The sequence below is a fragment of the Dromaius novaehollandiae genome, chromosome 3 (assembly GCF_036370855.1).
Source record: "Dromaius novaehollandiae isolate bDroNov1 chromosome 3, bDroNov1.hap1, whole genome shotgun sequence".
In the NCBI taxonomy this organism is placed as follows: domain Eukaryota; kingdom Metazoa; phylum Chordata; class Aves; order Casuariiformes; family Dromaiidae; genus Dromaius; species Dromaius novaehollandiae.
The window spans coordinates 89,162,009-89,180,400 of record NC_088100.1 but is presented as its reverse complement, the minus strand read 5'-3'; the positions used below and the strand labels follow the sequence as shown (position 1 = coordinate 89,180,400).

At 38.0% G+C, this 18,392-nt stretch overlaps 1 protein-coding gene across 4 annotated transcripts in view; it reads left to right on the top strand.

Annotated features, from left to right (window-relative positions):
* Positions 1 to 18,392, top strand: part of SMYD3 (SET and MYND domain containing 3) — a 429,715-nt gene that overhangs the window by 63,000 nt on the left and 348,323 nt on the right. For all 4 annotated transcript variants that reach the window (XM_026102659.2, XM_026102660.2, XM_064509419.1 and 1 more), the window contains one exon: positions 4,215 to 4,351. In XM_026102659.2, the coding sequence (XP_025958444.2) occupies positions 4,215 to 4,351 (137 nt within the window). The remainder of the gene's footprint in view (positions 1 to 4,214; positions 4,352 to 18,392) is intronic.

The following is an 18,392-nucleotide window of genomic DNA, read 5'->3' as shown; positions in this document are numbered from 1 at the left end:
AATTCGTAGTACCTATGATACTTCACTGGCCCTGTATCCTCAAAAAGCTGCTATTTCATTTATATTTTTCCCATTTACTGTAATTTCATTTATGTTTTTCCCTGTACAACTTACAGACAGTGTTGATACAGATTTGGGATTTATTTTCCTTTGCTACTTGGCAGAATCTATGTGAAAGGAAAGCCTCTTCATTAGAGGCTGAAATAATATGGGGGAAACAATGTCACTGGAGGGAATCACATGAATTGGAAATGCATGTGATCTTCCAAAGCAAAAATCTTCTTAGGAACTGGTTTTATAATGCAAGATTGTGTTTTAACACTGTAATCATAAATATTACAGAAAGAATGATTTTTATTGATATTCCTTTATCTTCTTTTGGAAGTCCAAAAGATTTGAAAATTGGTGTTCTAACTGTGCTGTCTCAGTCTTCTTCGCACTATGACTTTTCAGTGTTATTTTATACAGTTGGATGGTTTTCAATGTGGGTGGCTTGCTTGCTTTTATTCAGTTTACATGATATTTTACACAATTATGAAATCATTATATGATAAAATGTGTAATACTTCTTATTTAAAAGATTTGGAGGAGTTTAGCCCTTTATGAGGTTCTGTTATCAGTTCCATATTTTCTTCAAATTCATTTTGTACTCTGAAACTAAGGAGGAGGGGTGACTGTGTGCACTGCTACTTTCGCTAGTTCTCTTTCATTATAAGACTTGCAGTTACTTATGTGATACATCAGGCTCAGTATCTGTTAAGACCATTCAGAAATCAACTGTGGTTATGCGTACCAAGGTTCAGAATGCAGAAAGGAGCTTGTGTGCAATATTGTGGGCAGACTTTTTTCTGCATTACTTGTATGAGTATCAGAGCTGCGTGATTAAATCCCCATGCCTTATTTAGAAAACTTTCCACAAACCCTATCAGGTTTCTGACACAATTAAACACATTCCTAAAAATGCAAAGTAAAGGCATTTACAAATTTTGTTTCACTTTTTCTGCCTTGGTTTCTTGATGTGTTGTGAAAACCAGGTCTTGAACATTAGCCATTAAAGATCTTATGGGACTTTTTGTTAGGATTGTCAACTCTGATGTCCTGGGCAGACTCCAACTTGAATAACTGAATTCTACTTCTATCTCTCTAAGTTCTCCCTGAAGTTACAGTTCGATTCTGTAATCTTGTTCACATCTGTCCTAAACTGTAGTGTCCCTTTACAGTGTGCTGTTTAGATGACTGTTTTCCCTCTTGGAGGTTGTTTTATTCACTAATAGTGAAGCAAAACATGCTGTCTCTTTTTTTTATCACAATACATTTTGCAATGTGCATTAAATAATTTAAGATGAATGGTATGATGCAAACTTAAAATGCGGTGCTCTTTTGAAAAATTAAAGGAAAAAAAGCATCTTCATTTTTTTTCAAAAAAGTAGTTTTAAAACAACATAATGTAGTAAATGCATGTTTGTCTGTGATGTTTTGAAAATGTTTTCAAAACTTGAATTTTGCAGTCATCCAAAAGTTTGTTGCTTCTCTTGAAGACAGATTATTAGCCAATACAGTCCTGACAAATGTGATACTTTTCCATACCAGAGGTGTCCCTACACTGCAAAGAGCATGCATATATGGATTCCTGTCTTTGTACATTCAAGTTTGCAACATCACCTTCAAATGTCCACACTTAAGACACACATGGATAGCATTTTAGGTAGCTATAAGAAAGCAAGTACTTCAGTTACACCTTTTTTTTTTTTTTTTTTTTTTTTTTTTTTTTTTTTGGCCAGGTATCAAGGGGCCTATCCCAACAGTCTTAAGACTCAACTCCTCACAAAGTTCACATCAGTTAGCACTGAGTGTGCTCTGGGCGAGCTTGTCTGTCCTTCCCTGGCCTTGCCAGAGAAGAGTCCTAGGCCACCCTGATGTTCAGCTTGTGTCGTTGCCTGCTCAGCATGTTTCCTACTCTGCCTGGGCGTGGGCTTAGCAGATGTGGATGAGCTATTTCTAACAATAGCTTCTCATCTGACAGGGTAATACCAAATAGGCAATGTAAGAAATGATGACAGCATTTCAGCAGCAGTATTTGGCCATTAGAAGGCAAGCAGACTTGGAAGGTGTTAATTTACACTGGAATGGGAACCAAAGCTATATAATACAGATACTTCTCATTCTCTGTATGTAGTATGAAGATGGGTGTTTTTGTGTTACTGCAGTATGCTGGTAGGATTGCATCACTCAGCTAACCAGGGTGGCCATCAGTGGCTCCAGAGAAACTCTAAACAAGACAGCAGAAGGAGTTTGCAATTAGGAAAACCCATACCAGACCCAGAGGAGACTGTTGTTGCTTGCTAGCTGGTTGCATTGGAAGGCTTCTGGTTGGTAGTTAACCAATCAGGTAGGCACTGGCAGTTTTAGCAAGGTAGCACTCAGTGCCCTTCCGAAAGTGATTTATAGAAGGTTATTAAAGCAGCTCACTTGTGTGGTCTGTGTGAAATAAAAATTGGCTATCAAGGAATTTCCAAAGTATTCTGGCATCAGGTGTGGCGCTTGCATGCCTGTATCTTTCCTACACCAAGAAGCACAGTTATTCTCATCTGCTAAGGATAGTATCATTCTGCCAGGCCTTGCGAATTTAGCTAGTGAACACCAATATAGAGCAAATAAGAAATATGTGTGTTCAGAGTACCTTTTGAGATAAATTGTGTGATCGTTTTAATGTAGTAGTACATACTAATGCAGCGCAGGAGACTGTTGGCCGCCTTTGCCATGAGGGTGCATTGCTGGCACGTGTTCAACTTGATGTCCACCAGGACCCCCAGCTCCTTCTCTGCAAAGCTGCTCTCCAGCCAGTCAGCCCTCACCCTTTACTGGTTACTGGTGCCTGGGGTTACCCTTCCCCAAGGACAGGACTTGGCACTTCCTATGTTGAGCCTTATGAGCTTCCTCTCTGCCCACTTCTCCAGCCTGTTGAGGTCCCTCTGAATGGCTGCACAACCCTCTGGTGTCTCAGCCACTCTTCCTAGTTTTGTATCATCTGCAAGCTTGCTGAGGGTACACTCTGCCCTACCATCCAGGCCATTAATGAAGATGGTTAACCATATTGGCCCCAGGGTTGATCCCTGGAGGACGCCACTAGTGACTGTCCTGCTGCTGGACTTCATGCTGCTGATCACAGCCTTCTGAGCCTGGCAGTTCAGCCATTTTCAGTCCACCTCACTGTTCAGTTATCTAGTCTGTACTTCATCAGCTTGTCTGTGAAGATGTTATGGGAGATGGTGTCAAAAGCCTTACTGAAGTCAAGGTAAACAACATCTACTGCTCTCCCCGCATCTACCAAGCCCGTTACCTCATCATAGCTGTCAGGTTGGTAAAGCATGATTCCCTTTTGGGGATCCATGCTGCCTACTCCCAATCTTGTTTTTCACGTGTCTGGAAATAGCATCTAGGATTAGTTCCTCCATCTTCCCAGGGACTGAGGTGAGGCTGACTGGCCTGTAGTTTCCTAGATCCTCCCTCTTGCCCTTTTTGAAGATTGGAGTGATACTTGCTTCCTTCTGGCCCTCAGGCACCTGTCCTGATCACCATGAGCTTTTGGGTGCATCCTTGTCAGGTCCTATGGTCTTGCTTATGTCCTGTTTAAGTGTTCCCTAACCTGACTCTCCACATGAAAAATGGTGGTTTATTATTTAATACAGAAATTGTATTTACTTAATATTCCTTCATATCCCTTCTGTTTTCTAGCTTCAGTGTATGGAACGTCCTTTGTCCCTGAAACTGCCTCCCTTTTCATCTGCCAGCATAGTGTTTCTGACACATCTTATAGAGGATGCAATATAAAAATATGCACTGCTGCAAGGAGGAAGGAATTGCTGCATGACATTTCAAACACTTTCTTTAATGTTACAGTTCCAGATGCCTAATTTTTGTACCTAATGTCTTACATGTGCTTACACATCTGCTTTATCTATTGGCTTTTGATCTTTCATTCACCATCATATTTATATGATTTGGTAGTAGCAACTTGATAAACTCTGCTTTCTGTTGATAGGTAGCTGTCAAAAAAATGACAAGTGTCTGGCCTCTGTCAAAATTGCCCTCTGTCATAATTAATTTTGAGGTTGGAAATGTCTAGACTGTATGGCTGCCATAGGACACTTTCAAGATGTTGCTGAAAGGTTCTTTTTACGCCTTAGTATACTTCTGTTTTTCTTCCCCTTAAGATACTGAACAACTAAGTGAGGAAATGAAAGAGGGCCTCAGGCACCTTGCACAGACACTGCAACTGTATCTGAAAGCGGAGATCCGGGATGCCTCTCAGCTGCCACCTGCAATTGACTTTTTTCAGATCTTCACAAAAGTAAGTGTTAAAATGTGATTGCTTGACAGCTCATAAATAATCCTTTCTTTGTGTTCTTGATTTATTTTTGAGGGGAAGTTCAGTAGATAGGATGAGAATATGATATATAACCTAAAGTGAAATCAGACTATGTATTTTTTTTTTCTATTCAGTCAGTATTTAAGCAATTTTTTGCATGGAAAAGGTTTAGCTATTTTTATAAATATAATACTTTTAAGTAGCAACCAAGTGATTCTTTTTCTTTTTAAATTATCATGTTAAAGCTGTTGGGGAAAAAATTAAATAATATCTCAATGAAAACATAACTTAGGTTGATTGAATCAACTGGTTTTTGAACTTTTTTGTTTTTTAAATGGTGATGAAGAGCATACAGTATGACTAGATTTCTTCCATAAAGTGCAATGTCTTGTATTTGTAGATATATTCACATTCTGTTTTGTCATTTAGTAATATGTACTAATGGGTGTTTGTAACAGTACTGTGTCCCACAAACTGTGCTCTTCCCAGGGTCTCAGGTCTCAGGGTGTGTTATCTGTTCTGAAAAGGCTACATGGAAAGTACTTGAAATTCATTTCCACAATATGTAAAATGTTTGTTATGTTACAAGTTAAATTTTATTGGCTTTTCTCTATATATTCTATTTCTTTCACTTGAGAAAGTTTCATTTGAGAAATGCTAGTAGAAGTACTTCATATGGACAATGCTCATAGCTTTAACTTATTTGTTTCTGATTTGTAATTGATTAATATATTCCAGCATGAGATTTCTTTTAAGGATGTTTGTGCATGTTTTAATTGTTTTATCAAGTGTTTTGTTATGATAGAAATCTGACTCTTAGATGTTTTTCTTCTGACATAAACAAAAGGAAGAGCTTCTTTTAAGGAAATGAAGAAGTGCAGTACATGACTTTTTAATTTTTTTGTCTGTTTGCACAACAGTGGAATCTTTTTTGCCATGGGTGGAAGAGGAAGGAGTAGTATAATCAACTGTCCTGTTTATCTGGAATTTTTTTTATAGGTGATTGAACTATTGTGATGTAGTTTGCAATTTTCCCTGACAAAATATGCAGATTGAAAAACAACCAGTAGAGAGACTCAGAGGAAGAATTTTATGTGCTACCTACTCTCCACTTGAATTGTTTTAGTGTCTTGTGTTGGCACTCTGGTTTGGCCTGAACTTTACCAGATGGATTTCATGTGAAATATGCATGCTCTGTTATCTAGTTTAGAGAATTTACACTGCTGAAGATGAAGCTTTTTCCATATTGTTTTTTTACCCCCTATGGAATAATTAAGCTTACAATGGAGACTGGCCATGGTCCTTTCTTTGATTTCTTTTAGATCATTATTGAACATACAATCCATGCAGATGAGATGCAGTAAGTGATGCTTTGGGGCTTCTCATGGTGGTGGTAATCACATGGTTATGACCTGTGATAAACAGCAGTAATTTCAGATCTTTATTGAGCTTCTCAGCAAGGAAATCGGTGAAGAAGAGCTTTTGAGTGAAGCTATGTTAGATGGAGTGAGTCAGCGCAACATCTCAGAGGTGCTCGGGTGGGAGAGCATGAGCCCTGCTCTTTCCCTCATCCCACCTGAGTGCACTGTGGTCACCGATGTTGTTCTGTCTCTGGACCTTGCTGCATCTCTCGCTGAGCTGACTCCAGCCACCAACCTTTTGTTGAGAAGAGTTTCTTGCAGAAGTAGCATTTTCTCCAGGTGACCATGCTGGCTCGATTCACCAGTGTCTGACAAATGCAGAGAAGGGGCAATGCTGCATGGTTCAGGGAGAAAGGATTAGAACTCTTCCTTTTATGAGTTGTTAATTAGCTTTCCCCACTTTACAAGTCTTCAGCCTCAGGAGAGATATCTGAAGTTGGACAATGTTGTGGCATTACAGAAACAGTGTGATGGTCACCCAATATATTGGAGCACTAGTGAAGAAAATATGGAAACTTTTATTATTATTATTTTTTATATGCACATTCATGCCCCATGTCTTTTTACTAAGGTGATGCCAGTGGGCATAAATGGCAGAATGAAAGTCAGGACTTTACAGCTCTGTATTTTATCAAGTGGAGAGCTACGAATGCTTCTGTTGATGACAATATTTGCCCCACTATTGCTTTGCTATAACAAAGATATTTTCAACTTGACGTATTCCTTATTTTGACCATGCCTGTTTCTCTACCCTATTGAACATACTGTAAAGTACCAAGTTTTTAAGTTATTGTTGGTGGGTTTTTCTTTTCCTTCTTCTCTCCTCTCCTGGATGTTCAGAGGCACTCAGACCATTAAAGTAGGTCCCATTCTCTTCTTCCTTTGCTTATGTTACTGAGTCCCTATGACAGTTTGCTCTAGGAGAAGGGAAAGCAAATGGCATAGACCTATCATAGCTGCTGTTATTTAAATAAAATTGACTCTGGGAAGGAGGAATCTGACTAACCAGGTGATGTGGTTGAGAGGAAGGAGTTGACTAATATATCCTTGTGTATTGCGTGCAAGTAATATCAATAGTTTGTTTGCAATTCTGTTAGGCACCATGCTTTTTTGGAAGGCTTTGTTGCTCAATGTGATTTTCCATGTTTTAGTTTACAGCTTTCCCAATTGGTTGTTGGATTAATATATTATGAAATATGGCATTATATTTAAAATGTGATTTTTAACATGCCACCAGCAAGAAGGTGTTTTCTGCCACTCCCATAGAATGTTTCTAGGAATGTAAGTAGAATGTCAGGGCAAAAAGTATGATTTTTTTTTTTTTCTTAAGCAAAATAGGGAATGTTTATTTCCAGCAGGTAGAATTTAAGAGTTTAGAACTGTAAAGCCTCTGATAAAAGACTTATGTAGTCTCTTCTCTGTGTAACTTCGAAAAAGACCAGCCATGATAACTTATATGTGTGGTGATAGAATAAAGAAATACTACAGATACGTGATTTGAAGATGTAATGTTGTTTTTCCAACCGCTTCCAACATTCCTTTCAAGTTCAATAGGTGCTCATTTTAACATTGAACTTTTCTTGGATCAGTTCTTTCACTGCATGCTACAAAAAGATCCAGTCAAAGGTCATTTTTATTCTGTTTGATGCTGGATCCTCAAGAAGAAAAATAAGCAGATAGCGAGACAAAAGAGAAAAACAGTCCTGGAGTGAGATGACTAAATACCAGATAGTTCTTGGAAAATTCCCAACCTGATTTAGGTCAAAAGAGCTTCTGAGAAGCCCTTTTAAACAGTTTTCCCTCTCTGCTGGCTACTGCTCTTCCCTTGGTAAAATTCGTTGTGATTTTATTCACTTGCATGTAACACCCAACGGACTGAGAGTCCCTTTGAGTGCAAACTCTGGGAAACTTTCCATTGAAAGTCAAAGAAAGTTTTGCCATTTCTTTGAGTGGGGGTGGAATTTTACCACAATGTATTTTTAGATCGCATAAGAGCCACTGGAAAATATCACCTGTACCAGATAGGAGGTGTTTCAGAAGGGTAATCTACCTTTCTTTTTTGCAGTGTTGCCCCAGTTTGCTTTTGTATCAGCTATTCTTTAAGATGGAGTTGGATTTTTCATGCTTGCCATCCGATCACTCTTTGGAAGCTCCAGTATGTTTAACATGCAATTTATTCAAGGTTGTGACTGTTTTTAAATTCTGATCCTCAATATTAAACACAGAATTATCAGCAGTTAATTACATGATAAGGCTTTAACTCCACTGAGACATTTTCTAATGTCAAGATAAATTTTTGACACCATGGTTTTATGGTTCAGTGGTGTTTCCATAACCTTGAGATAAAATTAGTTCTTGTTTTTTATTCTTCAGCCTTTAACATGTGTGAGGAATGGCCCGGAATCCTGTGAAACAGTGGATGAGGGATAAAGACTTAAATATTTTTGTATGCATATGCATAGTGTGTATTTGTATATGCATGGTTCTTTTAATAATAACAGATGGAACCACATAACTACTTAAGACATTGAATGAAATCTCTACCTACTGTATTGACTGTGAAACTGTGACTCTATTGAATGAAATCAAGCCTCAGATGATTCCATATTGGACCAAATTTAGACTCGGTGTCTTGCATAGCATTGCATCCACTCATACTAAGTCAGAAGTGACTCTTACTGTTCATGAGCTTTTTGAAAGTGTCTGAAAACTTTTTTTTTTTTAAAGTAATAGAAAAAAAGTTGCCAATGTTAGATAAAATGGTAACCCTTTAAAAGATCTCCTAATTTTACATCCTCACGTTTCTAAGAACAGTAAGATGTATCCAGCCACCATCATACTAAATAACAATAAGATGAAATCTGACACTTAATAGACTGTAACGTGGCAGATTTCTAGAGCAGTTTAGTAATCTTAAAACAGAGTTTTATTGGAAAAGAAGGGGTTTCTAAAGGACATTTTGATAAAGTTTTGTTCGGTGGATATATGAATATGGAGTGTCTTCTCTGTTCTTTGTGTGTGTAGTTTTTAGCCATTGAAAGTTTCATGCTTGCAACTGTGTTGAGAACTGCCTTTTGATCATCACAAATACCGTCCTCAGCTATTGCCTGAATGATTTCAGAAGAACTTGTCTTTAATCTCTTTCAAGTGTATTTCACCAGGGCATGACAAAACCCATTCTAGCAGAGCTTTCTATTTCCTTATAGAGGACATGAATTATCACTTTTCTAACATTTACCTTTGTTTCTGAGGAGCTTTCTTATCTAGTGAGAGAGGAATTAAGCTAAGGTCAGTCCATGCCTTTGCAGCACATAAAACCAAAAGAAGTGGGAAAAGCCAAATGTATTCAGAAGGAACTAAGCACCAGTTACAGTTCATGCAGTGCAGCTACAGCCAAGATGTATTTGAATATTGAATTTTATTTTTCATGCACTTTGACTTCAGTATTTTAAACTCTTCCGTGGTCACCCAGTAACTGGGACCTCAGAATCATCTCTGCCTGCTTGCTAAACATGCTTGATTTGGTTTGTTAAACAACCTGTAGGTGCCTGGATGAGTCTGTGTCATCTAATGGGCAGAGCTGGTGGACTCTTGGGCTGGAGATTTGAAATGAGTACGGGATAACAGTATAAAAAGTCCATGGCTTAGACTACCTTCTGGGGTAACTTTCATTTTCCATCTTAGTTCTTTTGAGGAAGGGTAATATTGCATAAGTACAGGGAGAGAAAAAAAAGAAAGGCAGTTGTCTTGCAGCAAGGAAATGTAGGGAATCTGTTTTACAAACTGCCTTGAATATAACAAACAGCAGGTGTAGAAAACAGGGTGGAAAGAGTTCTGAAATGGTTGGGTAGAGTTGGTTATAATTTAGTTGTGTATGATAGGAAAGAAAACTTTGTTCTTTGGTGGGAGGGAGGGAAGAAAAGAGGATTTGTAAGTGGGTTAAATTAGCTTTGATTGAAAAGCATAAGCTTCCAGAGAAGTTATTACCTTGAGTGAGCCCTAAAAATAAATAAATAAAACACATTGTTCAGTCGACCACTCTTTCTTCTCATGCTTAAATCAGGAGGAATAAGAAGAAAGAAGAGTCTGGAGAAATAAATGGCTTGATAGGCTGTTTTGCACTTCTTGGTGGAGTTTCTGCTGGTTTCGTTGCAGAGCTGTGGTAGTGCCCTGTAGAGCTCGAGGGGATGCCAGTGGCCAGGGACTTGCCATTACTTCACCTAATGCTGCTTGGAGCATACTTGCACTGCACAGTGCTCAACAAGCTAATGGTCTCTAAGACCTGAGCTACGTCAGCCTCTTTTTCTGGTACCCTTGTGGAAGTGAACTGGAAACGGTAAAGATAAAAAGCTTTAATGTTTGTAGCAGTTGCAGTACATGCTACAAAAATATGTAGGGTGGGAGCACCTTCAGTATCAACTAAGAGCCACCATAAATGAGGTCATGGAGACAGTTAGTAAAGATTTGCATGGTAAATGAAAAACATTTGTGTCTTCTATCAGCAATTTTAAAAGACTTTAATTGAGGAGGATAAGCCTCATAACTACTTGTAATGCTGTTGGCAATGAACTGTTCTATTCCTGTCTTCAGGATGACCTGCAGTGGGTCACTTGGAGCTTTTCTGTTTATTTGCTTTGGCTGCAAGCAAAGCTAGAGTTCTGTGTGGCAGGATTATTAATTAGCTCTGAGACTTGTTTCATATGTTTAAAAGTTGAAAAGGCTAAAAAAAAAGTCCTCTTTCCAGAATGGTGTTGGGGTAGATTGATAGTCTGTTGAAAAATGTCATGCTCTTTGAATGGGGAACCAGGAATTTGTGGCCTTACTGTTGACTTGTTAGCTCAGCTGCTTCAGTCCCTGTGAAAATGAGGATAATTTTTGTCTGTCACAGGTATATTACAGAGCTAAATCCAATGTAGGTATTAACAGAAGGTGAGACTACTTTTGTGCCATGTAGGCATTTCAGTGAGTGACAATTGAATTACAATTACCTACATGAAATTCAGTTTAAAAAAGCGTGCTCTTTCTTTTCCCCAGTATGTGAACTTTTATTTTCTTTTTTGCATTTTATTAACATTGCAGTGTTGATGTTTCTTTTTGTGTGTTTACCATTTCAACTCCTAAAGCTTAGGAGTGGTTTTAATGTTGTTTGGGTATACGGCACGAATTAGTCTAAAAGGTTTTCATGCTATGGGGTTGTCAACTAACAGTTCTCGAAAGCATTCTTTAATGGTTGTTGGCACCAGATACTTGGGAAGATGGTGTGAGAATTCTGGCCATGATTCTGGCATGACGACTTGCCACAGCTTCCTGTCCTTCGCCTCCCTACGTATCCATGCTGGAAGTTCTCCTGCTGTTCTCAGATACTTGGAGTTGACTTACACATATTGAAACAGAAAGTTTCCAACTTTTTATTAGTATTCATCTTACATAGGGAGGTTTAGTCTATTGATATGAAGGAGCTGGGTTTTTTGATGGAGTGCTGCTTTTTCTTCAGTCATGTGAGGGGGAAAAAAGAAAAAAAGAAATTTCCAGTTAAATGAAAAACCCATTATCCAGATTTCAATAGCTGTCACACACTACTACTATTAGCTATTAGTATTTATATTGCAAAGATGAGTTTCCAGAGGCCTGTCTGTGACAATTTTGGAAACTTTAGAGGCTTAATCCTTTGAGCCCATTGTGAAATGCTGAGCAACTTGATTTCTCTTTGCATTACAGGGGATAACATACCTGATGGAGAAGGCTTTCAAAGTTTACATACTGCATGGCATACTGAAAACTGTCTTCAATATATTGTTCATTATGTAGTGGTAGGAGCATAATTTTGGCATCATAAATCTGTCTCTCCATATACATAAACATGCAAGCCTCAAATGTGCCTCCATATTTTGACTGGCAGAGTCAGATCCAGGAACATTTCCAGTAGGAGCACACCTAATGGGCCTCATATTTTATTTTTTTCCCATATCTGCCTCCTTCCTCCAAACTGCATAAATATGTTGACCAGATTTTCCATTGCTCAAACCATCAGTTTATTACTTCTATTCTTGCAGATCATTTTATGCTTCCTCTACTGTTTGTGTTTTTTGAAACTTGATGCGTGTGTGCCCAAATGTGTCTCTAATGTTTTAGAGATTGATGTGGATGATTTAAGCATGTCTCTCTTATGAATTTAAAGTAAGTGATTGTGGGCTGTTATTAAGGCTTTTATAATCACTTTTGGAAATTTGGGGGTATTACTTTTGGTTTCAAATAGAAAAATTGTGGGATCAAAGCTTTCTTCCGTTACCCATGCCAAAAGAACATGTTTCAATATGTCAGTGAACTTTGCGTTGTCTCTCTATTCACAATTAAGTCTTTACCTTTCTTCTTCCATAGCTGTCAAGGCCAAGGTTTCTCTCAACTTTCAGAGGAAACAGGATTGGACACCCACTCATTGGGTAGATGTTACATGCCACAAAAATCACTGAAATCCAAGTTGTCTGCTCTCATCCTATAAAGAGGCAGACTGCAGCTACATGTTGCTACTGGTATAGGTATAAACAAGGAATTGTTACCATTCGTTCTTCATTGTGAGTGAAAAATACTTTATCTGTTTTGACTTCCAGCCTAGAAAGGTAGTAAAGAGAGAAGGGAAATGCAAAAATTGCTTGCTCTGTATATCAATTTCCTCTGCGATGCAGAAATTATGTAGACTAAATAATGCTGACGTGTCTCATTCTGCAGTCATTTCAGCCTCACTGAATAAGCTCTTACTAAAATTATAAAATTCTTATTTAAAATGGGAACTCACAGTATGTGCATTTGTGCTGTCTATATAATCTCTTGAATAGTCCTATTTGCGTTTATATTTTATAGAGTACTAGGTAAAAATCCATAAATCTATGGCTGATAGTGAGAACTCTTGTACAGCATAAAATTGCTTACTCTGCTTTTAATCTTCCACTTTTTTCATGCGATTTTTAAAACTTGAGACAACATCCAGCATTCTGGAAATATTTTTAAATGCCATAAACCTGAAATGAGCGTAGAGAGTAGATTTCACTCCCTAAACTTTGTATTTAATGCTGCACATGTTGAATGTATTTTTCTGTGTATTGAGAGGTATGTCTCAATATATAATATTGAGATATTTATATACAGAGAGAATATAATTATTTATATATATTATATATAATATATATATATATTAAAAAAAATATCGAAATATATATAGAAAAAATATATAGAGAGAGGCTGGAGTAACAACCATTGAGAATAGGAAGATTCTGTTAGCATTTTTATAGTGGATTTGGACCAATGACAGATATGAATCTGGTAGCATTTGCTGTCTTAGTTTTATAAGATTATTCTGTTTCTCATTGCATGACAGTTCCTTTGTCATTTAACTAGCTTTTCAGATATATCAGACAATCATTTCTGAAGTGAAATCCAATTCAGTTGATTAAAGAGCCACAATTCTGAATATAAACTCCAGTGGTAAAGCCTCATGCTACACTTCAGCAGTTTGCCCCCATTCTGTCAGTTTGCCAGCAAAGCCACCGTGGGCCAAAACTTGTACCTTCAGCCCGATGCTGTAACTAGGCAAACTCCGCAGGAGCTAGTGGAGCAATTCCTTACTGATGCTAGGAAGGACCAAGAGAATAATTGAGCTTGTTGTCTGAATATCCATGTGCCTGTTGGTTAGAACAGGAAAAAAAGTATATTTAACCATCTCTTGCGAAAAGGTGAGACTTCAGATGAATTAATAGAGATTTATACCATTGTCTTTGGCATGCATGAATTGCAAGCTACAAAAAGTAGTAGTAATTTGGGGCTAATTGTGTTACCTAATTTTTCAAATGTTTTTTCCTGGTCAGTTCTAAATTTACACAGTTCTCTAGAAGACCTCTTCTGAAACTGAAGATGTCCATTGATATGCTTTCTATCCTTTATTTAACTGTCCTGCTAATATCTTGGCATGGCACAAAATTAGGGAATATAAGAAATAAATCTCTAACAGCAGAATCTCCTACAATGTTAATGGTTCTTTTTGGCAGTACTTGTATCTTTGAAACAGCTGAATTTAAGTAGATTTGCTGATGTTTTGCAAGGGACCCTGCTGCTGTGAGTGGTATCAGTACATAATGAATCATAAAAGATGCTTTTGTGTCAGGAAGCCAAAAGCAAATCAGTACATGGGTACCTCATGCTGTTGTAAGTCTCTAGAGACAAGATCAGAGTGGCAGCTTCTCTCCCTAACCACACAAACTGTATAAATGTAAAGAAACCCCACCAGATAAGTACTAATGTGTTGGTTTGGTAGCTCCTGTGTCCTAGAAAAAGCAGGGCACAGCCGACAGTCCAGTGCTGTGATCCACGGATATAGCTGTGCTGGGGCAATGTATCAAAAAGCTGAGAAGGCCCAGAGCTGCAAACAGCATGTTTTCAGCAAAAGGTTTTTGACCATGCCTTCTGTTTGGGCTAAGCGCAGCACATGCACATCTGCTTTCCAAGCATGTTGCCAGGTATGTTTTTTGAAAATCTTTATCTGCTAGTCAAGGAATTGCACCACAAACAACCAAATGAATATAAATCATGCTGGCAAAGCTACTTGTGGTAAAAATAAGCAAGCAAACAAAAAAGCAGTTGAATGGGTGCAAAGTTGTATAATTTCTAGTAATGATATTTGGTAGCATCTAAATGTTGTAGACGTACTAGAAACTTGCACACAATTTTCTTGTCACCCCCTTTCTAGGTGGGAAGGATGAGGGAGATGTGGAGTCTCATGAGAAAGGTACAGAAAGGGAAAAGCAAGTCCAGTGATTAGGAGAGAATATGGGAATTTCCAGTTAATACTGGGAGAACATTTGATCACCACTGTTTGCTGCCAAAGCATCTCTCTTGATTATTTGGGATGAGAATACATACATACAGGCAGACAGACAGGGAGAAATTTAAGAGGATTTGCCCAACTGTGAGAAATGAAACCGATGGGAGTGTGGGCTTGTGGGTTTCTCTGCCTGAGCATACTTTTGTGGTTGTATTGGTTATTTTACAAGAGCTATTCAGAATCAGCTTCCTAAGGTAGGAAAGTTTTGGTGGGACTGTGCCATGTTCTGTATCTGTGGTGGTTGGTATTTAGTTTAACTAGGATTAAGTGGGTAGTGTTGGTTTTGCATAATGATGATATTGCAGTTAGCGTCACTAGTAATTAGGAATCTCCTTGGGTCTCATTTAATGATTTGTTTCTATATAGTAATATGAAATGTGTAATTGCAACTTGGCAAGTTTTCTCCCAGTGTCCAATCTTTTCAGTGGTGTTTGTTTTACATTTCCTGCTATTTCAGTGGGGGAGATGTTAATCGTCTTCCTTTTTCTGATGGAAAAAACTAAGAACTATTTTAGAATAACAAAATATTCTCCATTGATCTTAGCCTATCATTACAGCGCTACTGGCAAAACTACTCATCACTCAGTAAAAGAGAAGCTAAGTGTATGAATATGCTTGCCACTCCAGAGGATCAAAATTGCACAGAGCTATTGGAGGAAGCTCAAGAGAGAGGGCAGGTGGCTGTTCTAGCTCATGCAAGCAAATGGTGTTGATTAAATTCATGTAATGATAAAGAGTGGGATTTAGAATAATGACATAGGGTGGCTTTTGATTTATTGTTGAAAGGAAAGTTGAGTTCTTTGCGGGGGAGGAAGGGTTACAGTAAAAGATCTGAGCATAGGGTCCTACAAAGTTCATTTGGTCTTATTTCAAACTGTAACTAGCTTTAAGTACTCTTTTTTGCTTTTCTCCCAATAGCACTAATTTTTTAATTGCCTCCCTGTTTAGCCTAAATGGAAACAAAGAAAAGTAATATATTTTTATATCCAAATTGTCTAAAAGATTTTATAAGTTTAAAGACAATTTTGCATAGCGATGTTTATCTGCGATTCTGGCTGAGATCCCAGGTAGACTAACAGTTCCAGTTGATCTATTCTCCGAATTTTGGGTTGGGGTGATCTCTGCTTATCTCTGCTGTTTTAGCCTGCGCTTTCAAAAATTTCTTACCTTTGGAGTATCAGTCTTGGCAGACTGTATTATGCCTGTACAGCCTTTCTCCTCCTCAGGAGCAAGCAGCCTTTTCTTGACAAAATCCAAGCACCAGTGGCCCCCACCAATGATATTGCATTACACACATTTCCAGGAGCGCTCAAAGCCTGAGACAGGGTTCAGGTTCTGTTCTCTTGGAGGTGGCCCCTCAAGTCCCGTGCTGTTCTGCCATCTGCTTTGAGCCTTTCCACTAAGGCTCATTGATTTCCTACATTTCCCATGCAAGATTTTATTTTCTGATTTCCCTTGTGCTAGATGCAGACACAGGTCTGCAGTCCACTGATCCCATCTGCGCAGGGTCCTGGAGGATATGTGGAAGTAACTGTAACTCTGCAGCTGGGGGACTGTCTGCTGCCCTGCACATCTTCGAGCAGCCCCCTCCCACAGGGTAACTTCCACCACGCTGTGCTCCCACGTGCCAAGGCATGAACCTGTCACAGGACTACATGCCCTGGTACGTATTTGTCATTTGATCTGGGTATCTGTTCCCACCACGTGGTCTTATGTTGGAACTTCTGTGTTTAGGTTCCAGTAACTTATAAGTCTAAGTTGTTGTGAATGGCATCATTGGTTTCATGGGACCAGGGACGAGATCTGAATGTACTCATTGCTGCTTAGGGACAAGTTGGGGGAAATAAACTTGAACTTCTCCCACCTTGATTTGTTGCCAGAAACTGGCCAGCTCCTTCCACATGTCATTCTGTCTTGGTAAGTAGATCCGCCTTAGTGTATCTGTCTACCTTAGCTAATCCATGTTCTGGAAGACATATTTCAGTTATGTTTAGCATTACGTGAGAATGTTCAGTATGAGATGTACACCATGGAATAATTTTTAACACTAACAGTGTTACTCATACTGTTTTTCTGTAGGCTAGGATGTTTTAATTAGCACTGCTATTATTGTTATAGTGTTACTAATTAATCTTACACAATAATCTTATGCTATAAAAAGGTTTCACTTAATTACTGTTCAACATGTGTTCCTGGAATGTCTCTCTGCAAAAGAAAAGGAAATGAAGTTATGATTGCTCAGGGTTTTTAGTTTTAGCCTTAAAATGCTGCAGCATGCATTTGCTTGCTAAAATGAAACTGGAGTTTTATACAGGAGCCATGTGTGAGCTATGTGTGAATTTTACAGATGAGGTTTGCACACTCGTACATGAACCTCCGAACTTTGAATCTGTAAAAGAGGACCTTTATAACTGTCACAGAGCTTGATCTTATGGCAGAACACCCTGAAATAGCATTGAAGATGCTATTGACTTGTTCATTATGAGTTAAGGCACTCGCGTCTTACAGAACTGCTATTATATTTTGGGAGTTAGGGTGGAAACTGCATTTAAAAACACCACCTGAGGAAAAACACTCTTGCTGTTTGATGCTTCCATATGCCAATGACAAATGCTTGTGCTCTTCTTTTCAAACTAGGAGGGAACCTGTAAATAAAGTTTAGAGAGATGCACTGAAAAACTGTGTTTTTACTTTCAGAATGCCACTGAATTTCCTAGCTATTAGGATATTTCTACTTGTCATGCCTGGAGTCATAGTGAGATGCAGAGGACAGCTCTGCCATTCTCTTGAGACATCTGTCCTTGATTAACTGTTCGAATCAGTGATGTTGTGCATGTGTGTCCTGTTAGCAAGGAAGTTTGGGGTTGTCTTTGTTTTTGTTTGTTTCTTTTTCCTTTTTTTGAGAAAAGGCAACACAAGAAAACATACTAATTTACAGCTTGGTTCTCAGGTTGGGATGTTGCCCAGATTAACTCTTCTGCATTTCATTTTTTGCATGGTTTTGCATGTTTACTTAAGGAGTAAGTTCCCAGACCTTTCTGCAAAAGCATAAAGGTAAGAAAATGCACTGTGTTTTTTTTGTTTGTTTGTTTGTTTTTGTTTTGTTTTGTTTTTTTTTTTTAAAGTGTCCAGCCATGTATAGCTATCACATGGTCTAAAAGACACTGTAAAAAGAATTTAGTTATACAGTTTTTTGCAGTAATGAATTTCGCCCATGAAAAGTTTTTCAGGTGTATTTCTAGTAGCTTGTAAGAAAAAGAACTTTTTACATCTTCTAATTTATAAAAGCCCATTGACTGATATTTTTATTATTTTAAGCTTCCAGAGGAAATACCAGCAGCCTACCTGTCTGAACTAAATAGCTTTTGCATCACACCAAAGTACTTTGAATAAAATTCTTTAAACACGAGTGCCTTTCAGGATTTCCAGATTTCCCTTGAATATAAAGATCTGGCAGTGGCCAAGCTGAAAAGCTTGTTGGAATTGAATAGAAGTAGTATTTGCTTTTTCTTTATTTCCATGAAACTGGAGAGTTGATCTTTCCTTTTTTTTTTTTTCTTTTTTTTCTTTTTTTTCTTTTTTTCAATAGCAGTGAAATAAATAACTAAGATTGTGGAAGTAATTTTTATATTTTTCCATCAGTTCTATCATATACACATGTAGAATCAAGGCTAGGATGATAATATTATTTTAGATTAGTAGGTTTGTTACAGAAGAACTCCAAAGCATT